At 45.6% G+C, this 24060-nt stretch overlaps 1 protein-coding gene across 36 annotated transcripts in view; it reads left to right on the plus strand.

Annotated features, from left to right (window-relative positions):
- The window catches only part of Sec31a (SEC31 homolog A, COPII coat complex component), a 54925-nt gene that overhangs the window by 12777 nt on the left and 18088 nt on the right, over window positions 1-24060 (plus strand). For 15 of the 36 annotated variants that reach the window (XM_006250677.4, XM_063273696.1, XM_063273698.1 and 12 more), the window contains exons 5-19: window positions 767-862; window positions 2469-2609; window positions 3564-3706; window positions 7158-7257; window positions 9715-9876; window positions 10069-10221; window positions 10473-10706; window positions 12371-12445; window positions 14130-14168; window positions 14612-14689; window positions 17078-17156; window positions 17581-17759; window positions 19421-19547; window positions 20404-20549; window positions 21953-22126. In XM_006250677.4, the coding sequence (XP_006250739.1) occupies window positions 767-862; window positions 2469-2609; window positions 3564-3706; window positions 7158-7257; window positions 9715-9876; window positions 10069-10221; window positions 10473-10706; window positions 12371-12445; window positions 14130-14168; window positions 14612-14689; window positions 17078-17156; window positions 17581-17759; window positions 19421-19547; window positions 20404-20549; window positions 21953-22126 (1926 nt within the window). The remainder of the gene's footprint in view (window positions 1-766; window positions 863-2468; window positions 2610-3563; window positions 3707-7157; window positions 7258-9714; window positions 9877-10068; window positions 10222-10472; window positions 10707-12370; window positions 12446-14129; window positions 14169-14611; window positions 14690-17077; window positions 17157-17580; window positions 17760-19420; window positions 19548-20403; window positions 20550-21952; window positions 22127-24060) is intronic. The other 21 variants (XM_063273710.1, XM_063273711.1, XM_063273713.1 and 18 more) reach the window with 2 other exon arrangements.

Genomic DNA, 24060 nt, shown 5'->3' on the forward strand with positions numbered 1-24060 from the left:
TCCATGCCACTGAGAGATCCTATGTCAAAGGAGGGTGACATTCGAGGTTGTCCTCTGATCTCCTGTGTATAGGTGCATGCACACCTACATTCACATGTGGCTTCACACAACTACACACGCATAAAGAATAAAACCTACCCCAGGCAAAGCTGAAATTAAGACACCAACAGTGTCTTGCCCTCTGCCTGGGCACCTTTAGAAATTAGGAGCCCCACAGCTATAAGGCCTACGTTAGGCTAGCTCATAGCACCAGTTGATAGAAACTTAGTGAGCATGAACAGTAGCAGATGAGGCCAGTTTCAGGATGGCTTTGACCCAGCAGGTTGGAGTAGAGGGCACCCAGGAATGCTGCTCCCTGTAACAGACCTGTATGCCCATGAGCTGGGAGTACGTGAGCAGAGGGCAGGCTTTCCTAGCTGTCCTGGGCCAGTCTGGGTACCAGCTGTGGGGCCCCTGGAAAGACAGACTAGCTATAGGGATCGTTTGTCTTCTGTTGTCGCACTGTCTTCCAGAGATGCAAATCCACCAGTCCCAGTACCTGTGTGGCCAGTGCGATGAGTCTTCAACAGTTTAAGCTGGAACTGCCCTCTTTTTAATGCACCTCTTTAAAATGGGTTTCACTGTCGGTAGACATACTTCATTTGAAAAGTTTTATACTGTTTCTCTAAAAACGTCAGGTTTGATGGATTACGGGTAGTCAGCGTGTTGGTTTTTAGTTACTCTGGGTTTTCCGTTATTTGTTATTTGGTCATTGTTTCTCTTGCAGACCAATTTGGTGGCCTCTGGTGCTAATGAATCTGAAATCTACATTTGGGATCTAAACAATTTTGCAACTCCAATGACGCCAGGAGCTAAAACACAGGTATCATGTTAACTGTTGGTCAGTGCAGTCAAGGAACCAAAAAGCTGTTCATTTAAACACATTTATGTTAATTTCCAGTAGCACGGTAAAGTATCGATAAATATGCTTCTGTCTTATCAAGTGGGTGCAGGGAAATCATCCTGGTTTGAAATCAACTTGGAATCCAGCGTGAGGCCTTACGTGACGCTGGGTGGGGGTGCATGCCTTTAGCCTCGGCACTCAGCAGGCGGGGCAGCCAGATCACACCAGCCCAGTCTGCATGGTACGCTCCAAACCATTAGGGCTACATAGTGACGCCCCGCCTCAAAGAATAAAAGCAAAGTGCAGTGTTTCTTCAAAGTATCTGTGAGTCTTAGGGCAGTGAGTCCTCATTCAGGGCCTGCCAACCGCCAGCATTGTGGTACCAGGCCGGAGAACTAGACCGAACAGATAAACAAACGGCCAGCAGCTGTCTCACAGGGACACGATGGTCTCTGAATACTCGCTTTCACCCATACTCAGACCGATCCACTTTTCCTGTGTGCCTCATGTAGGCTGGGTAGGAGCTTCTTCTGCTCTGTTTTTGAATTTCTCATTGTTGTGTGGATCCCAGTTGCACTGGCTGCTCCCCATACCTGCTCCTACCATTTTGAGATCTTGAAAGGTGGCTTCATGACAGTATTCCACTCCTTACGAAGGCATATTTCCTGTAGTCCAGCCTGCCGTTTGTGTCTGCCTATTTGTAGGGCACATTCACCAGCCACTGTGTGGTCTGTGGTCTCTATTGCACTATCATCAAATAAAGAAGCAGCTTGGTTTATAGCAGAAACTCAACAAATGATGTCGGATGAGGCAATAGGAAACAATGTAGTTTTGAAGTCATGTATGTCTCTGTTTAAACAATATGGTAGATGTGGTGAATGTGATAGGAAGGAAATCAGTGGAGTAAATGGGCCTCATTTTTAAGTACTAGAGTTTTCTTTTTTTAATAAAGGATCAGCCAGGCATGGTGGTACAGGCAGTAAACCCCAACAGAGGCTGGCGGCTCTCTGAGTCCCAGGGCAGCCAGAGCTACATAGTGACACCCTCAAAAGAAAAGGAAAATAAAGACAATAAATTAATAATATACAAATAATAAATGAAGAATGAGAATTTATAATTAAGTTTGTTTTTTAATTTTTTTGAGACAGAGCCTTACGATGTCATTCTGGCTGGCCTAGAACTCAAGAGATTGGCTACCTCTGCCTCCAGAATGCTGGGACGACACGTGTATGCACCACATCCCACTTTATAATTAAATTTGAGTCTAGTAATACCCTAGGTACTTTCTGTTGCTGTGATTAAACAACTGGAGGAGGGAAGGGTTTGTGTGCCTTACGTGTCAGGATCCTCGTCTGTCTGTCTGTCTGTCTGTCTGTCTGTGGGAGGTGACGTGCCTTGCCTGCTCGCTTACTCCAGGGGCAGCACCTTTGCATCAGTCAGCAGACCAGAAAGTGTTGTGCAGCCGCACCGTGCCCTCAGACCCCTCTGATGTGCACTGGCAGGCTCCTCCTGCAACTCCAGTCTCTCAGGGTGACACAGTAGCCAGCACAGTAGTGAAGTGGTTTTCGATGTTTCTCCCTAACAGCCACCAGAAGATATCAGCTGCATAGCCTGGAACAGACAGGTCCAGCATATCTTAGCATCAGCCAGTCCCAGTGGCCGGGCAACGGTCTGGGATCTCAGGAAAAACGAGCCTATTATCAAAGTCAGCGACCACAGTAACAGGGTGAGTACAGAATGGACGCGTGACGAAGCACGTAAGATTAAAATCCTGTCTTTATCCATCAGGTAACAGTGGGATGGGGGTCACTCCCTTAGTGAGCATAATTACACACCCAGTGTTTTTCAGCTTTTTAAGCACTTTATTTATTAATTTTGTGTACGTGTGTGTGTGTGTGTGTGTATACACGGGTGCCATGAAGCACATGTCGAGTTGAGAGGACAACTTTTGGGAGTCTGTTTTCCTCTTTTTACCAGGTGGGTCCCAAAAATCAAGCTCAGGGTGTTGGGGACTTAGTGGCAGGCACCTTTACCCAGGGAACCATCTTGCTGGCCTGGTTTTTGTTGTTGTTGAAGTTAAAACTTAAATATTTCTATTGCATTTATCTTATCCCAGCATTTACCATTTTGCTAAAGACAGACACACTTGACTCCTGGGCATGCTGTTCCTAATTAACGACCATGGAGTCGTTAACTTTAACCCTGTTAACGTTAACATTTCTCAGAGGAATGTGAAAATATGTACATTATTATACAAACCAGCTTTGTGCCCATAGCAGCCATCAACACTTTACTTGTGAAAGCCCATGTCCTGTTGGCCCTGTCCAAAGGCCGGGAGCCCTGTCATTTCACCCACTCCAAGGCCATGCCAGACTCCAAACACAGAGGTCTCCTGAGACCATTGAAAAGCACAGATAATTACATCATGATTCATAACAGTGACAAAATTACAGTTATAAAGTAGCAGTGAAAATAATTTTATGCTTGGGGTCACCACAGCGTGAGGAACTGTATTAAAGGGTTGCAGCATTAGGAAGGTTGAGGACCACTGATGTAAAAAGTTCAGAACTAGTCTGAACTGGTCCTTTTTCCCGTTCATTTTGTAATGACACAGTCCTCAGCTTTTATCTCTGCTTCATAAAGTAACATGATGCTGAGATGTGGGCCTTGCTGTCTGCAGATGCACTGCTCTGGGCTGGCATGGCACCCTGATGTCGCTACTCAGATGGTCCTTGCTTCTGAGGATGATCGATTACCAGTGGTCCAGATGTGGGATCTTCGATTTGCTTCCTCTCCCCTCCGGGTTCTGGAAAATCATGCCAGGTACCGTGCTGCTGTTTCAGGGAATTTTGTTTCTTCATATTTTGTTCTAAAACATTTACTCATTTTTATTTTAAGCAGTCGTCATGATTTTCTCTCCAAAGTGGAAGATAGATCTTACCATACTCACATGAATCCATTGTTAACGATTTCCCCCCACTTATTCAAATAATGAAGCAGGACATAGCGATGTGTGACTGTGGCCCCAGCACTTGGCAGGTGGGGGCGGGGAGATCAGGAATTGAGAACCCCTCAGCTCCACAGTGTGAGGGTGGCTACAAGTCACCAGAGTAATCAGTCAAACTGAGTCTGTCAAAACTCAGACAGCTCTTGACATGGACCACGGACCTCAGAAAGTGGGATGCCAGGCAGGAGCAGTGGAGAAACTGGCTTGACTCTGGTTTCAGTTTACTTTAAAAGTGAACATTTTTGAGCCGTTAGTGTTAAGTAGATATTCTGAAAACAGGGCTTTTCTCTTTACTATGTTAAGTAGATATTCTGAAAACAGGGCTTTTCTCAAGTTCTGGTGTCCTTACAGTTCATTAGTTAGGTAAGGTTCTTGTCATTGACACTGAGGTACTAGTAAGTTTATTTAAATTAGCTTAAATAAGAAAATTCCTTTTACTATTGTACTAGTTTCTAAGTCCTTTAGGAGTTTCTGCTTCTCCTGTTTAGTGAAAGGCAGACTGAAGTTCTGTCCTTTCCCCCTCTCCTATGTAGCAACCTGTGAAGGAGAAGGTCTTGAAGTTGGTATCTGTCACTGGCTCATAAAGGAGAAGAATCTGGTCAGAATGTATTCTTTGTTAGATGTTATATTTAGTATAATTTACAGCAAGGAAAGATGATTCTGAGGAGTCGTAATGTTTTTTATTCTTACTTAAGATTGAGTTTATTATTCAGTAAAGCAGGTAATTCCCACCTGTTTTTGTACTTTCCTATTGCTGTGAAGAGGCCACAACCAAGGCAGCTTACAAAAGAAAGCCACAGGCGTGGACTGGAGCGGTGCCTGAGAGTTCACATCTGACCCATAAAAGGGGGCAGAGAGAGGGACTGGGCCTGGTGTGCTCAAAGCCACCCTGAGTGATAGTCCTTCTCCAACGAGGTCATACCTCCTGATCCTTCCCAAAGGGTTGCAATAGTTGGAGACCAAGCATTCAAAAGAGTGAGGCTGTGGGGCCGGTCTCCTTCCAACCACTTCTCTACCTTTAGAGTGAATCTTTCATAACAGAAATGTACAGTTATTTTACATGATTCCCTAACCAACCCTCACTACAGAAATGGCTGTTTTAGAGGCCAGAAGCTGAAGCTCAGCAAGGTTAAACTTGTCCAGGGTCAGAGACAACCAGCTAAGTGCCGACTTCAACCCAAACACTGATCTTGGCTTCCCTCAACCCTGCTCTCCCGCATAGCTTTGGAGTGGGCCGTCATAATTTAGCAAAGCACAGTGCTGGGTGGCAGAAACAGTCAATCTCGGTGGTTAGCAGTGTTCTCATCCTACTAAATGGGTAGACTGCTTGATCATAAGTTCTCCTCAGTCCTCGAGCTCTGTTTCTTTAGTATATACATTAGGCTGGAGAGATGACTCAGTAATCAAGAGCCTTTGTTACTCCTCCAGAGAAGCCCCGTTCATTTCCCAGCGCCCACATGACAACTCCTAGTCATCTACAACTGTCTAGGTCCATGGGGTCTGATGGCTCTAGCTTCCTTAGGCACCTGCAGTCATGTCAACACATGCACACTTTGTCATTTGACTACTTGTTGTTGCTATGTTAGAGAGCAAACCCAGGGCCTTATATATACTAAACAAGTGCTTACCACTGAGCTAAACACTGAGAACCTCCAATGGTGTGCTCTTAAGTATTAAAACAATTCTAGTTTCTCATAAAATCTCTGAGCAACATAGATATGAATATAGAAAAGACAGATTACTGTCTTTCTCTAAATAGAGTATAGAAGATTTTATGGATGTGCGCTTATGTGGCATATGTGAGGGTGCACACATCTTTGTAGAGGGCAGAAGTCAATGCCTATGCCTTTCTGAGCATTCCTCAACCTTAGGTTTTTGGGACACCAAACCTGGAGTCACCATTCTCATGGTGAACTCTTTGAATTTGGCTTTCCCACTCCCTCCCTAACTGGGATTGCCAGTGTGTGCTGCTGTGCCCGAGTTGTGTGTGGGTGTGGACGTGGGTGTGTGTGCACACGTGCCATACTTCACATGTTGTTGAGCTCAGGGTAGCCTGTGGGAGTCAGTGTCTCATCTGGGACCCAGGAATTAGATATAGGTCATAGGGCTTGGCGGGGTACTTTACCTGCTGAGCCATCCCATCAGCTGGCCTTGTCAGGATGCGGTACAGCATGTCATGTCACGTCATTATGGGGCAGCCATCCCAGCCCAGGCTTAGTTCACTGTTAGTTACACTGTACAGCCCAGGGATCACACTGTTACACTGTATGACTGTGCCTTGTCAATACTTGGAAGTATTACTGTTACATTAAGGTTACAGATATCCCTTCTCTAAGAGGGTTATATATAAAGATGTGTTTCTAGAATCTAGAGTTTAATATTGCCTTGAAACATAGCTAGTTTTTTTTTTTTTTTGTTGTTGTTGTTTTTTTGTTCTTTTTTTTCCGGAGCTGGGGACCGAACCCAGGGCCTTGCGCTTCCTAGGCAAGCGCTCTACCACTGAGCTAAATCCCCAGCCTCGAAACATAGCTAGTTTATACTTGATAAAGATTACTTCCCTGGTGGCAGAACAGTAGGACCTAGGATGTCGATCGGTGGTGGGACACTCGCCTCCCATGTATGAGGAGTCTGGAACTCAGAGATCTGCCTACCTCTGCCTCCAGAGCTGAGATTAAGGGTGCTTGGCACCACACCTGCTGTACCAGGCACTTTTGTCTGTGTGTTTTCTCCTGAAAACCAGCCCATGACACATTCTTCATAGTCCGTGTGGTCAGGCTTTTGCTTTTGTTTCTTACCATCTGCGCCGAGCAAGGTGCTGAGTGCCCGGTGTCTGCAGCACACAGCACAGGTCACTGTGAGCTTCTGACCCTGAGCCTGCACAGCACACAGCACACAGCACACAGCACACAGCACACAGCACACAGCACACAGCACACAGCACAGGTCACTGTGAGCTTCTGACCCTGAGCCTGCACAGCACACAGCACAGGTCACTGTGAGCTTCTGACCCTGAGCCTGCACAGCACACAGCACACAGCACAGGTCACTGTGAGCTTCTGACCCTGAGCCTGCACAGGCCTCATGGAAGCTTGTTTTCCTCAAGATCGGACTTTTCCTCATCTCTCTGTGGTTTTTCTCCCCCACGCCCCAATGTATCCTTCCTCCCTTCCTTTCTTCCTAGCTTTGGACCCGTAAGCAGAGAAGAGAGTCCCGTCACTATACTTCGTTCTCATTTGTTCTCCTTTCCTGCCCATTTTTGTTTTATAGGGGGATTTTGGCAATTGCTTGGAGCATGGCAGATCCTGAATTGTTGTTAAGCTGTGGAAAAGATGCTAAGATTCTCTGCTCTAACCCTAACACGGGAGAGGTAGGAGGAGGAGTGCTTCTCAACCTGTCAGCCCTTGTAATATTTTATTTCTACCTGAATAAGAAATTTCCATATGGATATTAAGCATGTAATTATAATTAAATGGTGGAGGAAGGTGAGAGATGTTCATCATCAGAACTGTCAGGAATATCCCGGCTCATTTCCTTTAGTCTTTAAAGTTAGCCTTTCTCTGTTGGAACATAGATTCTAGCTACAGTCTATTTTTTTTTAATCACTTATTTTATTTTTGTGCAGTGTTTTTATGTGAATTGGTGCTTTGCATGTATGTGTATGTGAGGGCATCAGATCTTGTAGAACTGGAGTCACAGACAGTCGAAAGCCAACATGTAGGGACTGGGATTTGGACCTGGGTCCTCTGGAAGAACATTGAGTGCTCTTAACCACTGAGCCATCTCTAGCCACAAGCTACAGCCTTATACCTTTGCCTCTTCTCTATTAAAGCTGATCATTGCAGGTGCTTTTGTAGTTACTCTGATGGAGAACTAAGAAAAATGTGAATGGCTGGACGTGTGGCTCAGCAGTCAAGCACTTGCTTAGCTGGTGCAAAGTTTTAGGCTTGGTTTCTAGCACCATTAAAGGTTGTCTTCTGGCTGGCGAGCTGGCTCAGCAGTTAAGCCTGGAAACCTGAGTCTGATTCCTGGAACCCTCATGAAAAAAGGCTGTAGTGGCTCCATGCTTAACCTCAGCACTCCTCCAGCGAGGCGGGAGCAGCCACCTCGGCCAACCTGGGTCTGCGGCAGCAGAAACAAGGTGGAAGGAGAGAGCTGACTCCTGAACTTTGTCATTCTCGAGTGTACGGTGGCATATGCCTCCCCCCCCAACACACACACACACACACACACACACACACACACACACAGAATAAGTGAGTAATTAAAATGTTTTAGTAGACGTTCCTCTCTTAGGTGTTGAGAATTGAACACAGGGCCTCAATTGCCCAGCTAAGCTATATTCCCAGCCTATCAGTAGATTTTCACCTGTCTTATTAAAATAAAAGCAAGTTCTTTAGTTTCTTGGTTTCCAGTTTAAAGTTTTAGATTATGCTTTTTGTAAGAATACAGAAATCTTAAGGTTAGGGAGCTGAGATCAAAACTAACCACAAGTTCTGCCTGTGTGATTTGAAGCCAGGAAAACCTTCGCGTGCTTTTCCTTTTATCTGATTGTATTAGGCCGGGTTCTTGGAACGCACTGTTCTCACCATTAGTGGTAAAATAAACGTTTGCACATGGTTGTGTTTGTTTGGGATCTGAAGGAATTGACTCTTTAGTATGTGTATGCTTCAACTAAAAAATTAGATTTTCCAGCTCAGTGAAGCGTAAGTCACATACCAACCGTGCAAGCACCACAGACATGAGCAGGCCAGAAGCTTCTTCACTGTGCGGTTGGGGTTCTTGTTTGTTTGTTTGTTTTGTTCTGTTAATGCCTTACATTACCAAAGTTAAGGTCATTTGGCTTTTCTTATGGCCTCAGAGTCATACTCCTAGGTTTTCCCATTGTCATCACATTCTGGATCAGCAGCGATTCTGATAACTATTTATTTTTAATTTCCTCAGTGTGTATATGTTCATGTACATTCAAATACGTGTGCACATATGTGTGTATGACCTGGCCACCAGAAGTTGATAGTGTATCTTTGTCAGGTGTATTGCTACCTGTTGTTTGAGACATGATCTGTGATCTCTCAACTACCCTCAGTGCTGGCGGCTAACCCCAGGGTTCTCCCTGTGTCTGCCTCCCCAGCTCTGACTACAGGAGTGTGGGTGCCGGGCCTGAACTGCGGCCCTCACGCTTGCATGGCACTATCTCCCGAGCCCTGAAACGCAGTCAGCAGTTTCCCATGGCCTTTTCCTTTATAGGAAACTGCTAGGATTCTTCAGCAGTAGGAAGGGTATATACTTGTTTTCTCTTAGGCTAGACTTGGCAGTTCTTCTAAGGGTGTGCTTTACAGAGTTTGGTCTTTATGACTGCTCTGCTGCATATACATCCTCAGGCCAGAAGAGGGCATCAGATCCCCTTGCAGATGGTGGTGAGCTGGGAATTGAACTCCTCAGGTCCTCCTCTGGAAGAGCAGCCAGTGCTTTAACCACTGAGCCATCTCACCAGCTCAAAAAGTTTGGTCTTCAGATGACTGAAATCTAGTAATTTGGATCTCACCAGGCAAAACCAGTTGAGTGGGGGAGCACTAGGATTTGATAAATGTTCTGGCCTTCCCAGCTTGTTTGTTATTGCCGTTCTGGGAAAAGGAATACTGACTAGCATTTCTTTTCCTAGTGGGCCTCCCGGGGCCACCACACTGTAGGAAGAGCAACTGTTTGGTTGTCTTGACCAACTCTTTCTTAAAGAAACTGGTCAGCTGCACTTCCTACCCCCTTTATTTATTTTGCTTATGACCTGGCTATGCCTTTTTCTAACTTTTACTTCTTTATGTCGGGCTAGGTATTATATGAACTTCCCACCAACACACAGTGGTGCTTTGATATCCAGTGGTGTCCTCGGAATCCTGCCGTCCTGTCTGCCGCTTCCTTCGATGGTCGCATCCGTGTCTACTCCATCATGGGAGGGAGCATAGACGGCTTAAGGCAGAAACAAGTTGACAAGGTAACAGGCAGCATCAAGGCTTTTGATGGTTACGGCCGAGAAAGAGAGCCACATGTGTGCAACTGTTTTTAAAGTGATTTTACCAACTAGCGAGGCCACTTTACTGATGATTGTTAGATATTTTGTCGTTGTTGAAAAATTGCCACACAGTTTGCATAGTTACTGATTTATCCTTTTTAAAAAAAAATACAGCTTTCGTCGTCTTTTGGGAATCTTGATCCGTTTGGCACAGGACAGCCGCTCCCTCCATTACAAATCCCACAGCAGACTTCACAGCACAGCATCGTGCTGCCCCTGAAGAAGCCACCCAAGTGGATCCGGAGACCTGTGGGCGCCTCCTTCTCAGTAGGTGGACTTTATCTTGTGTGTCAGGACAGCGTATTAACTGGGAAGCTGTAGGACAGCACTAAGTACTGCTCATCCAGGGTGGCTTGTGAAAACTGCCCGGGACAGACAGATGGACGGATGGACAGACGGACAGCGAAGGGTCCACTAAGGTTCTGGGTCGGGAGGGAGGGTCAGTGCTGTCCAGTTGTGACTTTAGCAGACTTACAGTGCATTTCGTGGGAACTCACGGGTGCATTTGTTCTTGACAGTTCGGAGGGAAGTTGGTGACTTTCGAGAACGTTACAGGGCAGCCTCAGCAGGGAGCTGAGCAGCCACGGCGGCAGCCCGTGTTCATCAGTCAGGTGGTGACAGAAAAGGACTTCCTCAGCCGCTCAGAGCAGCTACAGCACGTCGTGCAGTCTCAGGGCTTTATCAGTTACTGCCAGAAAAAGATCGATGCGTCCCAGACTGACTTCGAGAAGAATGTGTGGTCCTTCTTGAAGGTAGGGTTGGGTTATTTTTAATTTGCTCGTGTGTGTGTCAGTGCGTGTTCACCTTACAGTGAACACATTTACCGAGCCATCTCTCTGGCCCTAAAGGTAGCTTTATTTCATTATCAGTAAATTATTCATATTATAGTCAAAATCTGTTTTCGTTTTCAGTAAACATTTGAGATAGTGTAATTTCAGAAATGCAAGATGAAACTCAGGAACCTTAAGCTGGGCACAGTAGCACACACCTGTAATGGCCGCACTCGGGTGCCAAGCTCAAGGCCAGGCTGGGCTATCATGGAAACACTGGCTTACAGAGGACACAGCGTAATCTCTTGTGTCATTATAAGCTAATAGTGTGAGGGAATACTTAAAGGAGAGAGCTGTCATTGGGCAGACTTAACATTAGAGCCTGGGGGGCGCTATAATGAAACTGTGTCTGTCGCAGACCTGGTCAGTAGACATGAAGAGAGAGTGGGGGCAGGGTTTAGAGGAATTTCTCTTCCTGCTATTACAGAGGAGTCAAAGGAAAAAAACCTTTCAGCAGATTGTCCTTTAATAGCAGACTGAGAGTTAACTCACTGGACATTTTGCTTTCACAGATGTTTCTTAATACTGATATTTCCAAGAAAACCAACCTTTTTTTTTTTAAATTTATTGTATATGAGTACACTGTAGCTGTCATCAGATACCAGAAGAGGGCATCAGATCTCATTACAGATGGTTGTGAGCCACCATGTGGTTGCTGGGAATTGAACTCAGGACCTCTGGAAGAGTAGTCAGTGCTCCTAACCACTGAGCCATCTCTCCAGCCCCAAGAAAACCAATCTTGAATACAATATGGTTAAACTATATAATTCTACAATTATAATTTGTTGGTTAGGAGCAAAGTTTCATTTCCTTTGAGACAGGGTCTCTCACTGTGCATGCCATTCTTGTGTTGACCGGCAGGCCGCAGAGAGCTGCCTCTCTGTTTCCTTAGTGCTTGGGTTACAGGTGTGTGCCACTCTGCCAGCTTAGGTGTGAGATTTGAAAAGGGTTTTGAATATTGAATACTGAATACACTGTTTTCTTTCTCATCAAACCATTGAACATGGACTACTTTGTACTTAACAAGATTATAGCAACACACCAGCCTCACTTATCCAGAATGATAAGTTACATACATATTTAGCTTTAAAAATAGTTGGCTCACCCAGGCCTGTAATCCCAGCACTGAGGAGGCAGAGACAGGTGACTCTTTGTAAGTTCAAGGTCAGCCTGGTCTACATAGCAAGTCCCAGGTCAACCAAGGCTGTACATTAAGACGCTGTTTCAGATCCGCCATCCCCAGTTCAGAGTGGCACAGGAAAGACGGCTCTTTCAGATGGGCTGAGTTGGGTCCCCAGCACTGGGTTGGGGCCCTCACAGCTACCTGTAACCTTAGCTGTAGGGAACTAGTGTCTTCCCCTGATGTCTGCCAGCACTGAACTCGGCATGTACAGACCAATGTGCAGGCTCACACATTCTTACATAGTTAAAAAAAAGCAATTTTTAGAATTAAGTTATTTTTAAACAGTGAAGTTTCAAGATTTTGTAGACTTTGTATTCTTTAGTAATTTGATTTGGAATGTGGTCAGTTCGTAGAAAAATTAGTTTTTAAATGTACATCTTTGAAGTAATGTCTCTTTTAAAAGGTAAACTTTGAGGAGGATTCTCGTGGGAAATACCTTGAGCTTCTTGGATATAGAAGAGAAGATCTGGGAGAGAAGGTGAGTCCCTGAGAAAGTCAAGTGACTGTCTCAAGTAAAACACTATGTGCTTTTGTTTTTATAAAGTTCTATACAGACTTTATCAAATCAGTCAATAAACATTTAATTAGAATTCATATTTGTTACTAAAGTTATCAAATGCAAAACTCCACTTTATGGCTGTCAGAACCATATTTAACTCAGCCTGAATTGTCGGGAATAATTTGGCCTTCACAGATAAGTCACACACACTGACGCTTTCTTGGGGTGTTGTTACGGGGGGGGGGGGGGGTTACAGTGACAGCTGCCCAATTCTGAGGGCTCAGGGTGGGAGTAGTCCCTGTCTGAGCTACTACAGGCCCCCACCCTAGCTACGTCAATGCTGTCACTTTGTTTTTTCTTTTAAATCAGGATTTTTCTGTGTAGTTCTGGCTGTTCTGGAACTCTATGAACTAGTCTGTTTGAACTCCCAGTGATTCTCTTGTCTCTGCCTCCCGAGTGCTGGGACTAAAGGTGTGTGCCACCACGGCCTGGCCGTTATGGAATTCTTAAATGGTACATTGTTAGCCAGCTAACATGAATTCTGTTTTTTTGGGGGGTTCTTTTTTTCGGAGCTGGGAACCGAACCCAGGGCCTTGCGCTTCCTAGGCAAGCGCTCTACCACTGAGCTAAATCCCCAACCCCATGAATTCCGTTTTTGAGAGAGGAAAAACACATTATAGTTTTGTCGTCTCCTCAGAAAGGGTCTTAATTGTGTCAGTGTTGAATGAGCAGCAGTAGCCGTGAAAATAAACCACAGAGCCTTGCAAATACTCTTTTCGGTCCTGTCTCCGCCTTTGCCAGCAGCTGAACTCTTCTGTGGAAAACACAGCTGCCTAAACCACGAGTGCCCTCTCGGTGTGCCCTCTAGGTGTGCCCCTCTGAGGGCACGTGGGATGGAGGCTCATCCTGGCCACACTGCTAAGGCCTTTGTAAAGTTTATTTGATTTCATTACTAGCCATAGCTCCTTGATGTTCTTGATTTCTCTGAGTTTTCATGAGATTTAAATTTTACTTGCATGCCTGAAGCAAAAATCAGGAAATAGAATCGTTATCAAAATCCTCCTAAAGCAGCTTGTCCTTTTAGGAAGTGTGAGCCGGGCTTGGTGGCACAGGCTTTAACCCAGCACACAGCAGGCGGAGGCCTAGGATCTCTGAGTTCCAGGCCAGCCAGGGCTGCATAGTGAGCCCCAGTTAAAGAACAAACAGCAACAAACCAAAAAGCTACTTCTAGCTATTTAAAACACAGCAGGAGAAAGCGTGTTCTTTCAAGGTTGGCTTTGATTAGACAGCAGAGTTGATATCTCAGCAGTGGGATTCCATGTGAGGAAGCTAGAGCCAGCAAAGCCATGACGCTCCTTCCCTAAACATCCGTCCCCAGTGAGAACCGGGGTTCCGGTGAGAGTGGGGTAACGCTGACCATCCCCGGTGAGAACCGGGGTTCTGATGAGAGTGGGGTAGCGCTGACCATCCCCGGTGAGAACCGGGGTTCTGGTGAGAATGGGGTAGCGCTAACCTTCCCTGGTGAGAATCGGGGTTCTGGTGAGAATGGGGTGATGCTAACCTTCCCTGGTGAGAACCGGGGTTCCGGTGAGAATGGGGTAACCTTGCTGTTCGCCCAGATCTAGAATTCCATTCAGTAGGTGAGTTGTTATTTTCATTTCAGATTGCTTTGGCCTTGAACAGAGTGGACGGATCCGATGTGGTAAGAAGGCTGTAAAAATAGCTGTTTTGTGACTTTGCTTAGAATGAAGGGTAACCTGAGAAGTTGATCTGTCTTGTGCTTCCTGGTTTAAAAACTACCAGTTCTAAGAATGTTAGTCCATCCCTAATGCTCACCTTAAGTTGAGCTGTTAAAGCATGTCACTCTTGGTCTATTTGAAGTTTATAAAAGGGAAACCGAGCCAGTGCCTGCTCTGATACCTAAGGAAAAGCCCTTGTGTGTCATGTGACGTGTAGTAACAGAAGGAAGGGGTTAACAGGGATAGTTCTTGCTTCCCTTTTTAATGTTGTTTCTGGAATAAATTTGCCTGGTGCTCCTTATGATCAAGCTGCGGATGTGGTTGGTTGGGTCTTTGTCTCTCTTTATTACTAATGACCTCTAATGCTACCCTCCTCAACTTCCTCTGATTGTTTTATGTACCAAAGGCTCTTAAGGACTCTGACCGAGTAGCGCAGAGTGATGGGGAGGAGAGCCCTGCCGAGGAAGGGCAGCTCCTGGGAGAGGTACTGAGTCTTTCTATTCTATTGGACAACTGTGATAATTGTGGATCTCACTTGAAACGTTGGGCATTCTTGACTAATTTTTGCCAACTGTGTGTGATGTATTGTTTTCTCAGGTATGTTTAGGTTAAGAGTCTTTACTTCACCTAACAGGAGTATCTCTGTGCGTTAGTTCCATGGTCCTGCTTCTGGACTGTGTGGCTTAAAATTAGCAGTCGATGTGAGAGTTCCTTAACTGGCTCAGGAGGCTGCCAGACGCTAAACTGAAGAGATGTTTTCTTTGGAAGTGCAGTTGCCTTGCACGTCGTTAATGCTTTTCCTTGTGTAGCTTACTGTCAGGGCTGGAGGCCCCTAAATTAGTCCCGAACTCGGAACACAAGTAGAGTATGTTACAACACTAAAGCCATTGCGATGATGACTGCATGTCCTTAGCTGCTGGGTAACTCCTGAACCCAATGGGAAGAGACCTTGAATACAAACTTGTGTCAGTAATTTGTTTCCATTGATTCTCTTCCTTTCTCCCCCTCCCCACAACTAACAACTAATTCTAGAATTTACTTCGCTTGCTTTTTAACTTTATTTAATCTTGGAAATTAATCAGGTTCTTATTTCATATCTAATCTTTGACTTTTCTATTGCCTTTTATGATAGGGATATATCTTGACTATAAAATACAAACATAATTCGTGAATATTTTGACTACTACAAACTGATTATAAAATATGTTTTCTATTGAAATCAATTTTTAGAAGTCAAGAAGAAAATAAGGAGTATTGTAAAATCTTCCTCAACCTTCGAAATAGTTTTGGAGATAGCTAGGAAAAATTATAGACCCCTTCACGCATGCTCGCTTTTGTGGAGGTAGATTAACTGACTTAAAATTAAAGACTTTCTTGGTCATACACTCAGAGTAATGATAATGAAATGTTCACTTAGCCAAAGAGCCATCATCAGTGCAGACTCTGAAGGCTCGAAACAAACCAGGCAAAAGGGAAAAGAATCTTCCCTTCTGTCTTGATGATATTGTTTGCTTTTCCATATAGTATCTTGTATATTTGAGGATTTCAGTACGTAAGAAATTATATATTTGGGGCCCTACTAATATCACAGGAGTTCATAAGTAAAGGTTAGTTTTGTATAGAAAGCACATCTGAAAACGGTAAGTTAGAAATGGGAAAGATGGTGTTGTTTGTACAGTCCTAAGCCCAGGGACTCGTGCATCCCAGATCTCCTGCATTTTTCCCCCGGATTGTGCATCTGCAGCCCTGAAAGTACTGTTCTGGGAGCTTGGTGAACGGAGCTAGCGAGGGTGGGTAGCTGGTTACCGAGGGTGGATAGCTGGTCACCGAGGGTGGATAGCTGGTCACCGTCAGTGTGGTTAATATGACCTGCAGTGCTTTCCTTAGATACCACAGATACTGAAGGGGAAGGGGGAGGACTAGCCTTCTGCTGTAAGGGGCAGGTAATTAGTTCTGTGCCCTAGTGAGCCTGTGCTAGACCCCCTCTATAGCTCAAGGATGTCACATCTGGTGTGTAGGCCGTGCAGATGCAGGTGTACATGTTTGATGTCCTAACTTTGTTTTCATTCAAAAGAAGGCTTGGGATGTCTGCATAATCCTTACAAGTCCCTGATCTGAAATGTTGAAGTTTTGAATTAAGTTACACAGTTTGTAACCTTTCCAATTATGTGTACACACATTTACACATACAACCAGGCCATGTGGGACTATGTGTACATACATATACACATACGACCAGGCTATGTAGGATTATGTGTACACACATAGACACATACAACCAGGCTATGTGCTGTTCCATATATATATCTAATTTAAAGGAAAACGAAATGAACAATTTAATTTTGTATATTTAAAAACAATGTTCATACTGCCTTTTTTGTTTGTTTGTTTTTTTGTGGCTCTGAAGACCACACCCACTTGCTGGGCTCGAGCTCTGTAACCGAGTCAGCCCCAGGCCTGCTTTGCTTTTGTACTGAAGACACCAAGTGATTTGTTTTCATGATTTAATTTTGACAAAAAGATTTCATAGACAAACCTGTAGACACTAGAATTAAAAGCATGTCTGTTTTGCATCCCTGACATGATCAGAGTGGGGGATCTAAAGAAACGTTCTTTCCTTTGGCCAGCAGCAGCTTTTCCTGTATGTGTCGTGAGTGTGCACACCTGATTTGGTGTCTCAGCTGGCTGGGTTATTTCATCTCATGGGAGTTACTATAATAGCCCAGGAAGGCCCGGGTTCTGGTCTGAACTTGGGTGTGGGAACTGTGTGCACAGCTTGGTGCAGCATCGTCTAGGTAGAGGGATAAACAGTGTTTAGCAGTAACTTATTTGGGTCTCCATTTTGCTTACTTGCACCCTTTTATCTCTTTAGCGCATTAAAGAGGAAAAACAGGAGTGTGACTTTCTGCCCTCGGCTGGCGGTGGGACCTTTAACATCTCCGTCAGTGGGGGTAAGTCCATCGGCATAGACGTAAGAGTAGTGTTCTTCCAGCCTAGACAGACAGAGGGGGGAGGAGAGTGAGTGTGTGAGTGTGTATACAGGGCGCCATTGAGGATTCTAAACTCAAAATTCTCCGGTCTCATCCTCACAAGACCTGGGATTTCAGTTGTCTACCAATAGGCATAGCTAGGATGTGTTGTCGGTGGGAGGGTAAGAGAGAACTTGTCTTGGGAAGGGTGGTGAGTCCTGCCTCACCTTCACTAATACAGAGTGTTACTATGTATACATCCTAGTTTACAGCTTATTTTAGAAATTTAATCTGCTAGTAATAAATTCGCATTGTGTTTTCTCCGTTTGTCTGTGTATGAAATCTGTTGCACATAGTTTTCTTGTCATTGTTTTTGGTAACAGGATGCTGTGTTTTCTTGTTATAGATATTGATGGTTTAATTACCCGGGCTTTGCTGACCGGCAATTTTGAGAGCGCAGTTGACCTTTGTTTACACGATAACCGAATGGCTGATGCCATCATATTAGCCATCGCAGGTGGGCAGGAGCTCTTGGCTCAAACGCAGAAGAAATACTTTGCAAAATCCCAAAGCAAGATTACCAGGGTACGTTATTTTTCAAAATAACCAGTAGGATACACATACACTTAACTACAGACATACTTTGCAGAATTTTATATTAGCTGGGTGTGGTGGTGCATGCCTTTAATCCTAGTACTCGGGAGGGAGGCAGAGGCTGGTAATCTCTGAGTTCAGGACCAGCCTGGTCTATAGAATGTGTTCTGGGATAGCCAGGGCTACACAGAGAAACCCTGTCTCAAATCTGCCCTTCCCACCAATAGCCCAGGCTTTCCTTGTGCCTTCAATCCTTCTGCCTAAGCCTCCTGAGTATTAGAATTATAAGATTATTTGTTATTCTGTTTACGAATATCCTATTATTGTTGTTATTATTATTGATAATGAGATACAGTAAAGAATTAAATTATTTGGCATAGAAATGGTAGTTTATGTTTTGATATGAAACAATTCCAGTGTTTTGATTCCCTTCTAAAAAATTAAAAACATTTCCAGAGGTTTAATGTAGAAAAATGTAAGGTAAAAATTGTAGTTATCTAACCTTTTCCTGAAGTTAGTGCACATCTTTATACACCTTTCTGCCTGTCTGTAGAATATTCCTGACAGAATCAAGGTCACACTTAGACACACGTGTCATCTTTGCGGACACTGTCACGGTGTAAACTTCTGCGTTGTTAAGGACTGTTAGAAATGTTTTTAATTATTCTCCAGTATTTTATGGTCAAGATGTATTAAGTCCGGGTTTGGGAATGTTTAGGCTCATTTTACTGTTTTCCTCATATAGGCAGACAGCATTGCTTATAGTGAGCAAAACCTCCGTTATGCCTAACGACCTGTGCAGTTCTGACCGTTCAGTTACTGGATCTCTGGCATAGCTCTTAGCACTTTTAAGCTTGATGTTATTTTCCATGTCTCAGAAAAGAAGTTTTGGAAAAATTTTTTCCAGAGCTTTTTTCGAGGTTTCTCTGTGTATTCCTGGCTGGCCTGGATCCACTGCCTCTGCCTCCTTAGTGTTGGGATTAAAGGTGTGCACCATCATGCCCCGCGTGGGCACTGCTGTTGTAAAGTCATTACAGCACTGAGTCTCAGAGGTGGCTATCCCCAGGCCTCGTCCGTGCTCCTCTGTGCTGTCAGGATGGCTGCATGTAGGCCTTGAAGGCTCGGGGTTTTTAAATTGATGTTTTCGTGTGTGCACACATGCATGCACATATGCCATGGAGTGCTTGTGGAGGCCCTGGGACTGACCTTGGGTTGTTAGCCTTGACGCAGGCGCAGACGCAGACTCTGCTGCTTTGCATCTCACACGCTGGCCCCGCCCTGGTATTGACCTTTCCTTATGAAGTTCCCTGTCCTTCCCATACTGTCTCCCAAGAAGCCATGCGGTTCCCGGTCCATGAGACCAGGCGCACCCGTCTGTCCTCTTAGTGTCCTGTGCCTCTCTCTGAGGCCCTTTTGACATACAGTGCTGTACTCTTCTTGAAGGAAATGTGGTGTCTGTTATTCGCTTCAAAGCATGTTTTCACTGTGCTGCTGTTTGGGTTGTTATGGAAACCATAAGTAGTCACTTCAGAAGGTAAGACTGCTCGGCTAGGTGTGGGGCACAGCGGCAGTGATTGCCCTAGGTTAGACCACAGCACTGCAGGAGTGTAGGTTAGCTCATCCTCATGTTTTCTGCTGTTCCCTTTCCCAAGCTTATCACTGCGGTGGTGATGAAGAACTGGAAGGAGATTGTTGAATCCTGTGATCTTAAAAATTGGAGAGAGGCTTTAGCTGCGGTCCTCACTTATGCTAAGCCAGATGAGTTCTCCGCCCTGTGTGGTAAGAAGCAGGCTCTGCCGGGAACTGTTACATAGGCGGCCGGTGCACCGCACGCTTCAGGAGTTTGACTAGAAAGCTTTGTCTAATCACAGCTAAGAGTTATAAAATACAAAGGTAGGCAGTGCTCAGTGCTAGCTGCTCACTAACATGGTAGGGAGGGAGGGAGAGAGGGAGGGGGAGACAGACAGGAGGAGGGGGAGTGAACATGTCATTTAAAAGTAATCTCTTCATGATAGTGGTTTTGGACAGAGCAGAATGTAAGATTGACCTCTGCCACTTAGTAGCTTGTGAGCGAGGAAAGATCATTTCCTAAGTCTCGTTTTATTCATCTTTTTTTTTTTTTTTTATTCTTTTTTTCGGAGCTGGGGACCGAACCCAGGGCCTTGCGCTTGCTAGGCCGTTTTATTCATCTTTAATTGGCACATACGCAGTTGTTAACGGATGCTGGTTGGGAATCGATGTGTAATGTAACAGTTTGCAGGCCAGGCTGACTGGATGGCTGCGGACACACAGCTTTCTCACTGGCTTGCTCGGAAACTGTCTGTGGTACATCGAGCCGCCACTGACGATTTCTTCAGTGTGTGCACTTGGAGTTTTACATTTAATTTTTCCCATTTATTGTTCTTTCTAATCTCCTTGCTGGAGAGCAGTTCTGTAGTTAGACACAGGGTCTTCTACGGTATTTGCTGTGCTGCTCATCTCCAGCCATTTAACAAGTAAATGTTCACTGAGCACTTGGACTGATTGGGGTCTCTCTGTCTTTACTCCATGCTTCTGGAGACACTGCTGAGCTGCTCACAGCCCCACACAGATGGAGGTGGGTATCCTCTTACCTTGCTTTTCTCTTGATTTGCAGATCTCTTGGGAGCCAGGCTTGAAAGTGAAGGAGACAGCCTCCTGCGGACTCAGGCCTGCCTCTGCTATATCTGTGCCGGGAATGTAGAGAGATTAGTTGCTTGTTGGACCAAAGCTCAAGATGGTAGCAACCCCTTGTCTCTCCAGGTCAGTATCTTTGCAACACAAGGTGCTTATGTTTTAGTGTGCCCTCAGCTGACGTAGGGTTGAGCTAAATGCTTTTGTTCTCGACGCTTGCTGCTGTCCCCTGTCTTAGGGTCTCTGGATGCATCATCTGTGCTCATTGTCATCTTTGAGGAAGCCAGGTGTGCGATGAGCTGTCGGCCAGCTGGCGTGTGGCGGTTTCCTGGAGCAGTGGGTGACAGGAACATCAAGAAGCCCAGGGTTTCGCTCCTCCCTCTGGCAGAGAGCACAGTGTGGGCTGGAGAGCGGGAGGCATTCCAACACTGAGGAGAGTAGTTATGATCAGGAGATGACGGAACTCCGGTTAGCTGTGCCACAGGCTAGAGATTGAGGCAGACTGTGGACACTAGGCCTCGAGTAGAGCTTAAATCCCCCAGACCCCGGTGGGCCGTCTTACAGTGGCTCAGTGTGCGGGTGTCTTACAGTGTCTCAGTGTAGTATTTACTTTTTGGTTTGGAAAAAAATATTTATCCAGAGTCATTGTTTTACAGATCATTTTTTTGAGACTAAAAGTCAATTTTTTTGTTTTTTAAAAATCAAGCTTTTGCCTCCCAGTGCTTCTGAGAAGTAACATGTTTCCCACCTCTGGATTTCAGAGCAGAGCTCCCATTACAAGGCCTGCTGTCCACGAACAGTTCTGCAATCCTATTAGTGGGTCTGCATTATTGTGGTAAAATGACTGGACCTGTTCCTTTTTACAGGGAGAGGCCTTTATTTGGGTCCATGATTTGGAGAGTCCTGTCATAGGTTGAGTAGGTAGCTCGTGGCTTCAGGTCTCTGGCAAGGGCAGCATTTATGACAGGAGCACATGGCTCAGCCACAGGAGGCAGCAGAGCAATGACCTCCACTAGGGCCTCCACTAGGCCCCACTTCTCCCAGGATGCACCACTCCCCAGTAGAGCCAGCCTTTGGAGGGAATTGGACATCGGAGCTCACGGACCTCTCGTGAGGCTGCATGGAGTGATGCTGGTGCTGGAAACGTGCATACTGTGCTCGCAGACGGCTCCTTCTCTGCTGCTGGGCACCTGCCATCACCTGTAGTCTGCATGTCTTTGTGTCTGAGATCGTTGGACAGATGTCTGGCAGGTGGAGGATGCTTACAAGATAGTGATCTGCACTTTGTCCATGAGAGGCGGACTGTCGTCACTGCAACCTTCTCCCCCCCCTTTCCCTCCTCCTCCGCCCCCCCCCCCCCCCCATCATCCAGATGGCGCTCGGTTCTTGTATGTTCTTCAAGTAGGGAGAGAGCAGGCGCTGTACTTCTGGTAGACTTTGGGAGTTTACTGACCCTGTTTCTCTCCTGGTGTCTTTCATGCACATGTGTTGGAGTCTATGATCACCTCCTCCTCCTCCCTTTTCTCATGTAGGATCTGATTGAGAAAGTTGTCATCCTCCGAAAAGCTGTACAGCTCACGCAAGCCCTGGACACGAACACTGTCGGGGCTCTTCTGGCCGAGAAGATGAGTCAGTATGCCAACTTGTTGGCAGCCCAGGGCAGTATTGCCGCGGCCTTGGCGTTTCTGCCTGACAACACCAACCAGGTAATTGGTGTGAGAGTCCGTCTTTGTTGTTTTGTTTTGTTTTTGAGACAGGACCCAGAGCTCCCTTTGTAAACCTGGCTGGCCTCAAATTTAGAGACGCCTGCCTCTGCCTCCCTAGTGCTGGGATTATGCCCAACTTACTTTTTAGAATCTCATATTTCCAGGCTGGTCTTGAACTTAACTATCATAAGACTGAGGGTGACTTTGAACTTGTGATCCTCTTGCCTCTACCTTCCCAGGGCTGTGATTACAGATGTGTGCCACTGTGCCCAGTTGGTCTCATTGTATTGTTGTATACGACCTTTTACCTTAAGACTGACTTAGACCTCTAGGTCATCTAATCATAAAATTAACCCCTTTACTTTTAGTATCACTTAAGATTATACTTTCTTGTATGTGTCTTGAGACAAGATCTCAGAACTCTGTGTGGTGAAGGCAGGATTTGGATTCCTTGTCCCCAGCTTCCGCTGAGGTAGTTGCGGGGACTTTAACCAATAGTCAGTGTGAGGCACAATGCATGGTCCGTGGCCGTCATGGAGATCAGAGGTGTCGGCTCTCTCCAGCCATGTGGGACCCCGAGAGCCAAGTCAGGTCTTCGGATTTGTAGCGCCCTTGCTTGTCCTGTCTGCTGAGCCGTCTTGTGGGCTAATCACATATAATCACATATATTCTCAATGGATTTTTCTTCATGCTGTGCTTTGGACTTTAATGAACTTTAGAAAAGAATCTTCCTCTGATATCCCTGTCTGTCTCCTGTGTCTCCGTGGCCTCTTGAGAGGTTTTGCTGCTGTTGTACACCCCCATACATACACAGTGCCTTACAAACATGGCGCTCAGGGCTGCTCAGTTGATACAGTGCTCGCTGTGCAGGCATGAGGGGCAGTGGCTCCTCGGCACTCACTGTGCCTTGTGCCTGTTGACGCAGACGTGGGAGGCATCTGGGGCCAGCTCGTGTGACAGAACGTCTGACTCAATGAGTCCCTGTGAGAGACAGAGGCAGACAGAGAATGCAGGTACCTCTGAGGCCAGAAGACAGCATCAGGTTTCTTGGAGCCTGAATTGTAGCATGGGGGTCCTCCGGGTGAGCAGTAACTGCTGAGCTGTCTTTACAGCTCCCCTCCCTAGCAACCCTAACCTTAACAGTTTATTAGACTTCACAGTTTTCAAGATACTAGAGCTGGAGAGATGGCTCAGCTGCTAGACCACTTCTAAATAACCCACAGGGTAGCCCAAACCATCTGTTCCTCCATTCCTAGGGCTCTGATGCCCTCCTCTGACCTCCTCAGGTACTAGTTAGGACACAGTGCACAGACATGCATGCAGGGGTCTGACTGCCTTTGCCTCCTCGGTGCTAGGACTAAAGGCAGTATTTTTCTTTTTTAAAGGTACTGAACTATTTCTGAAGCCTTGTAGCTTGTTGCTTTTTAACTTTTTGCCAATTTCTCTAAATCATCCATCTATCTCTATATAGATAAAATCTATATCTCTATATAGATAGATCAATTTTATAGATCTATGTAGTTGTGAATCCAAAAGAGGTCCAAATTTGAATTCAATGTCTTTCTCCTTTAATTCTTCGAAGGATGTCTCTTAATTACTCTGTTGGCTCCTTTCTCCCTCACTGGCTACGTCAGGGTGAGCTTTTGGTCAGTTGCGTGGTTTACGTAGTCTGTCATTTGAGAGCACTGTTCCTGCCGGAAAACACCCAAAGAGCGGGATGATAACCGGTGCCCTAACCAAGAGGTGCCTCAGGCTCAAACCCTGCCTCTGAACTGACAAGTTGTCCCGTGTGTCTCTGTCCTTTGGTGCCAGTCCAGGATGTTGACTCATGAGTAGCAGTGTCCTCTAGAATGCGAGACGTAAGAATTTTGACGGGGTCTCTTGAATGATCAGATTACTTCAAGAATAACCAAACGTTCCCACATAGCTGGGTC

Source organism: Rattus norvegicus, chromosome 14 (genome assembly GCF_036323735.1).
Source record: "Rattus norvegicus strain BN/NHsdMcwi chromosome 14, GRCr8, whole genome shotgun sequence".
NCBI classification, from domain to species: Eukaryota; Metazoa; Chordata; class Mammalia; order Rodentia; family Muridae; genus Rattus; species Rattus norvegicus.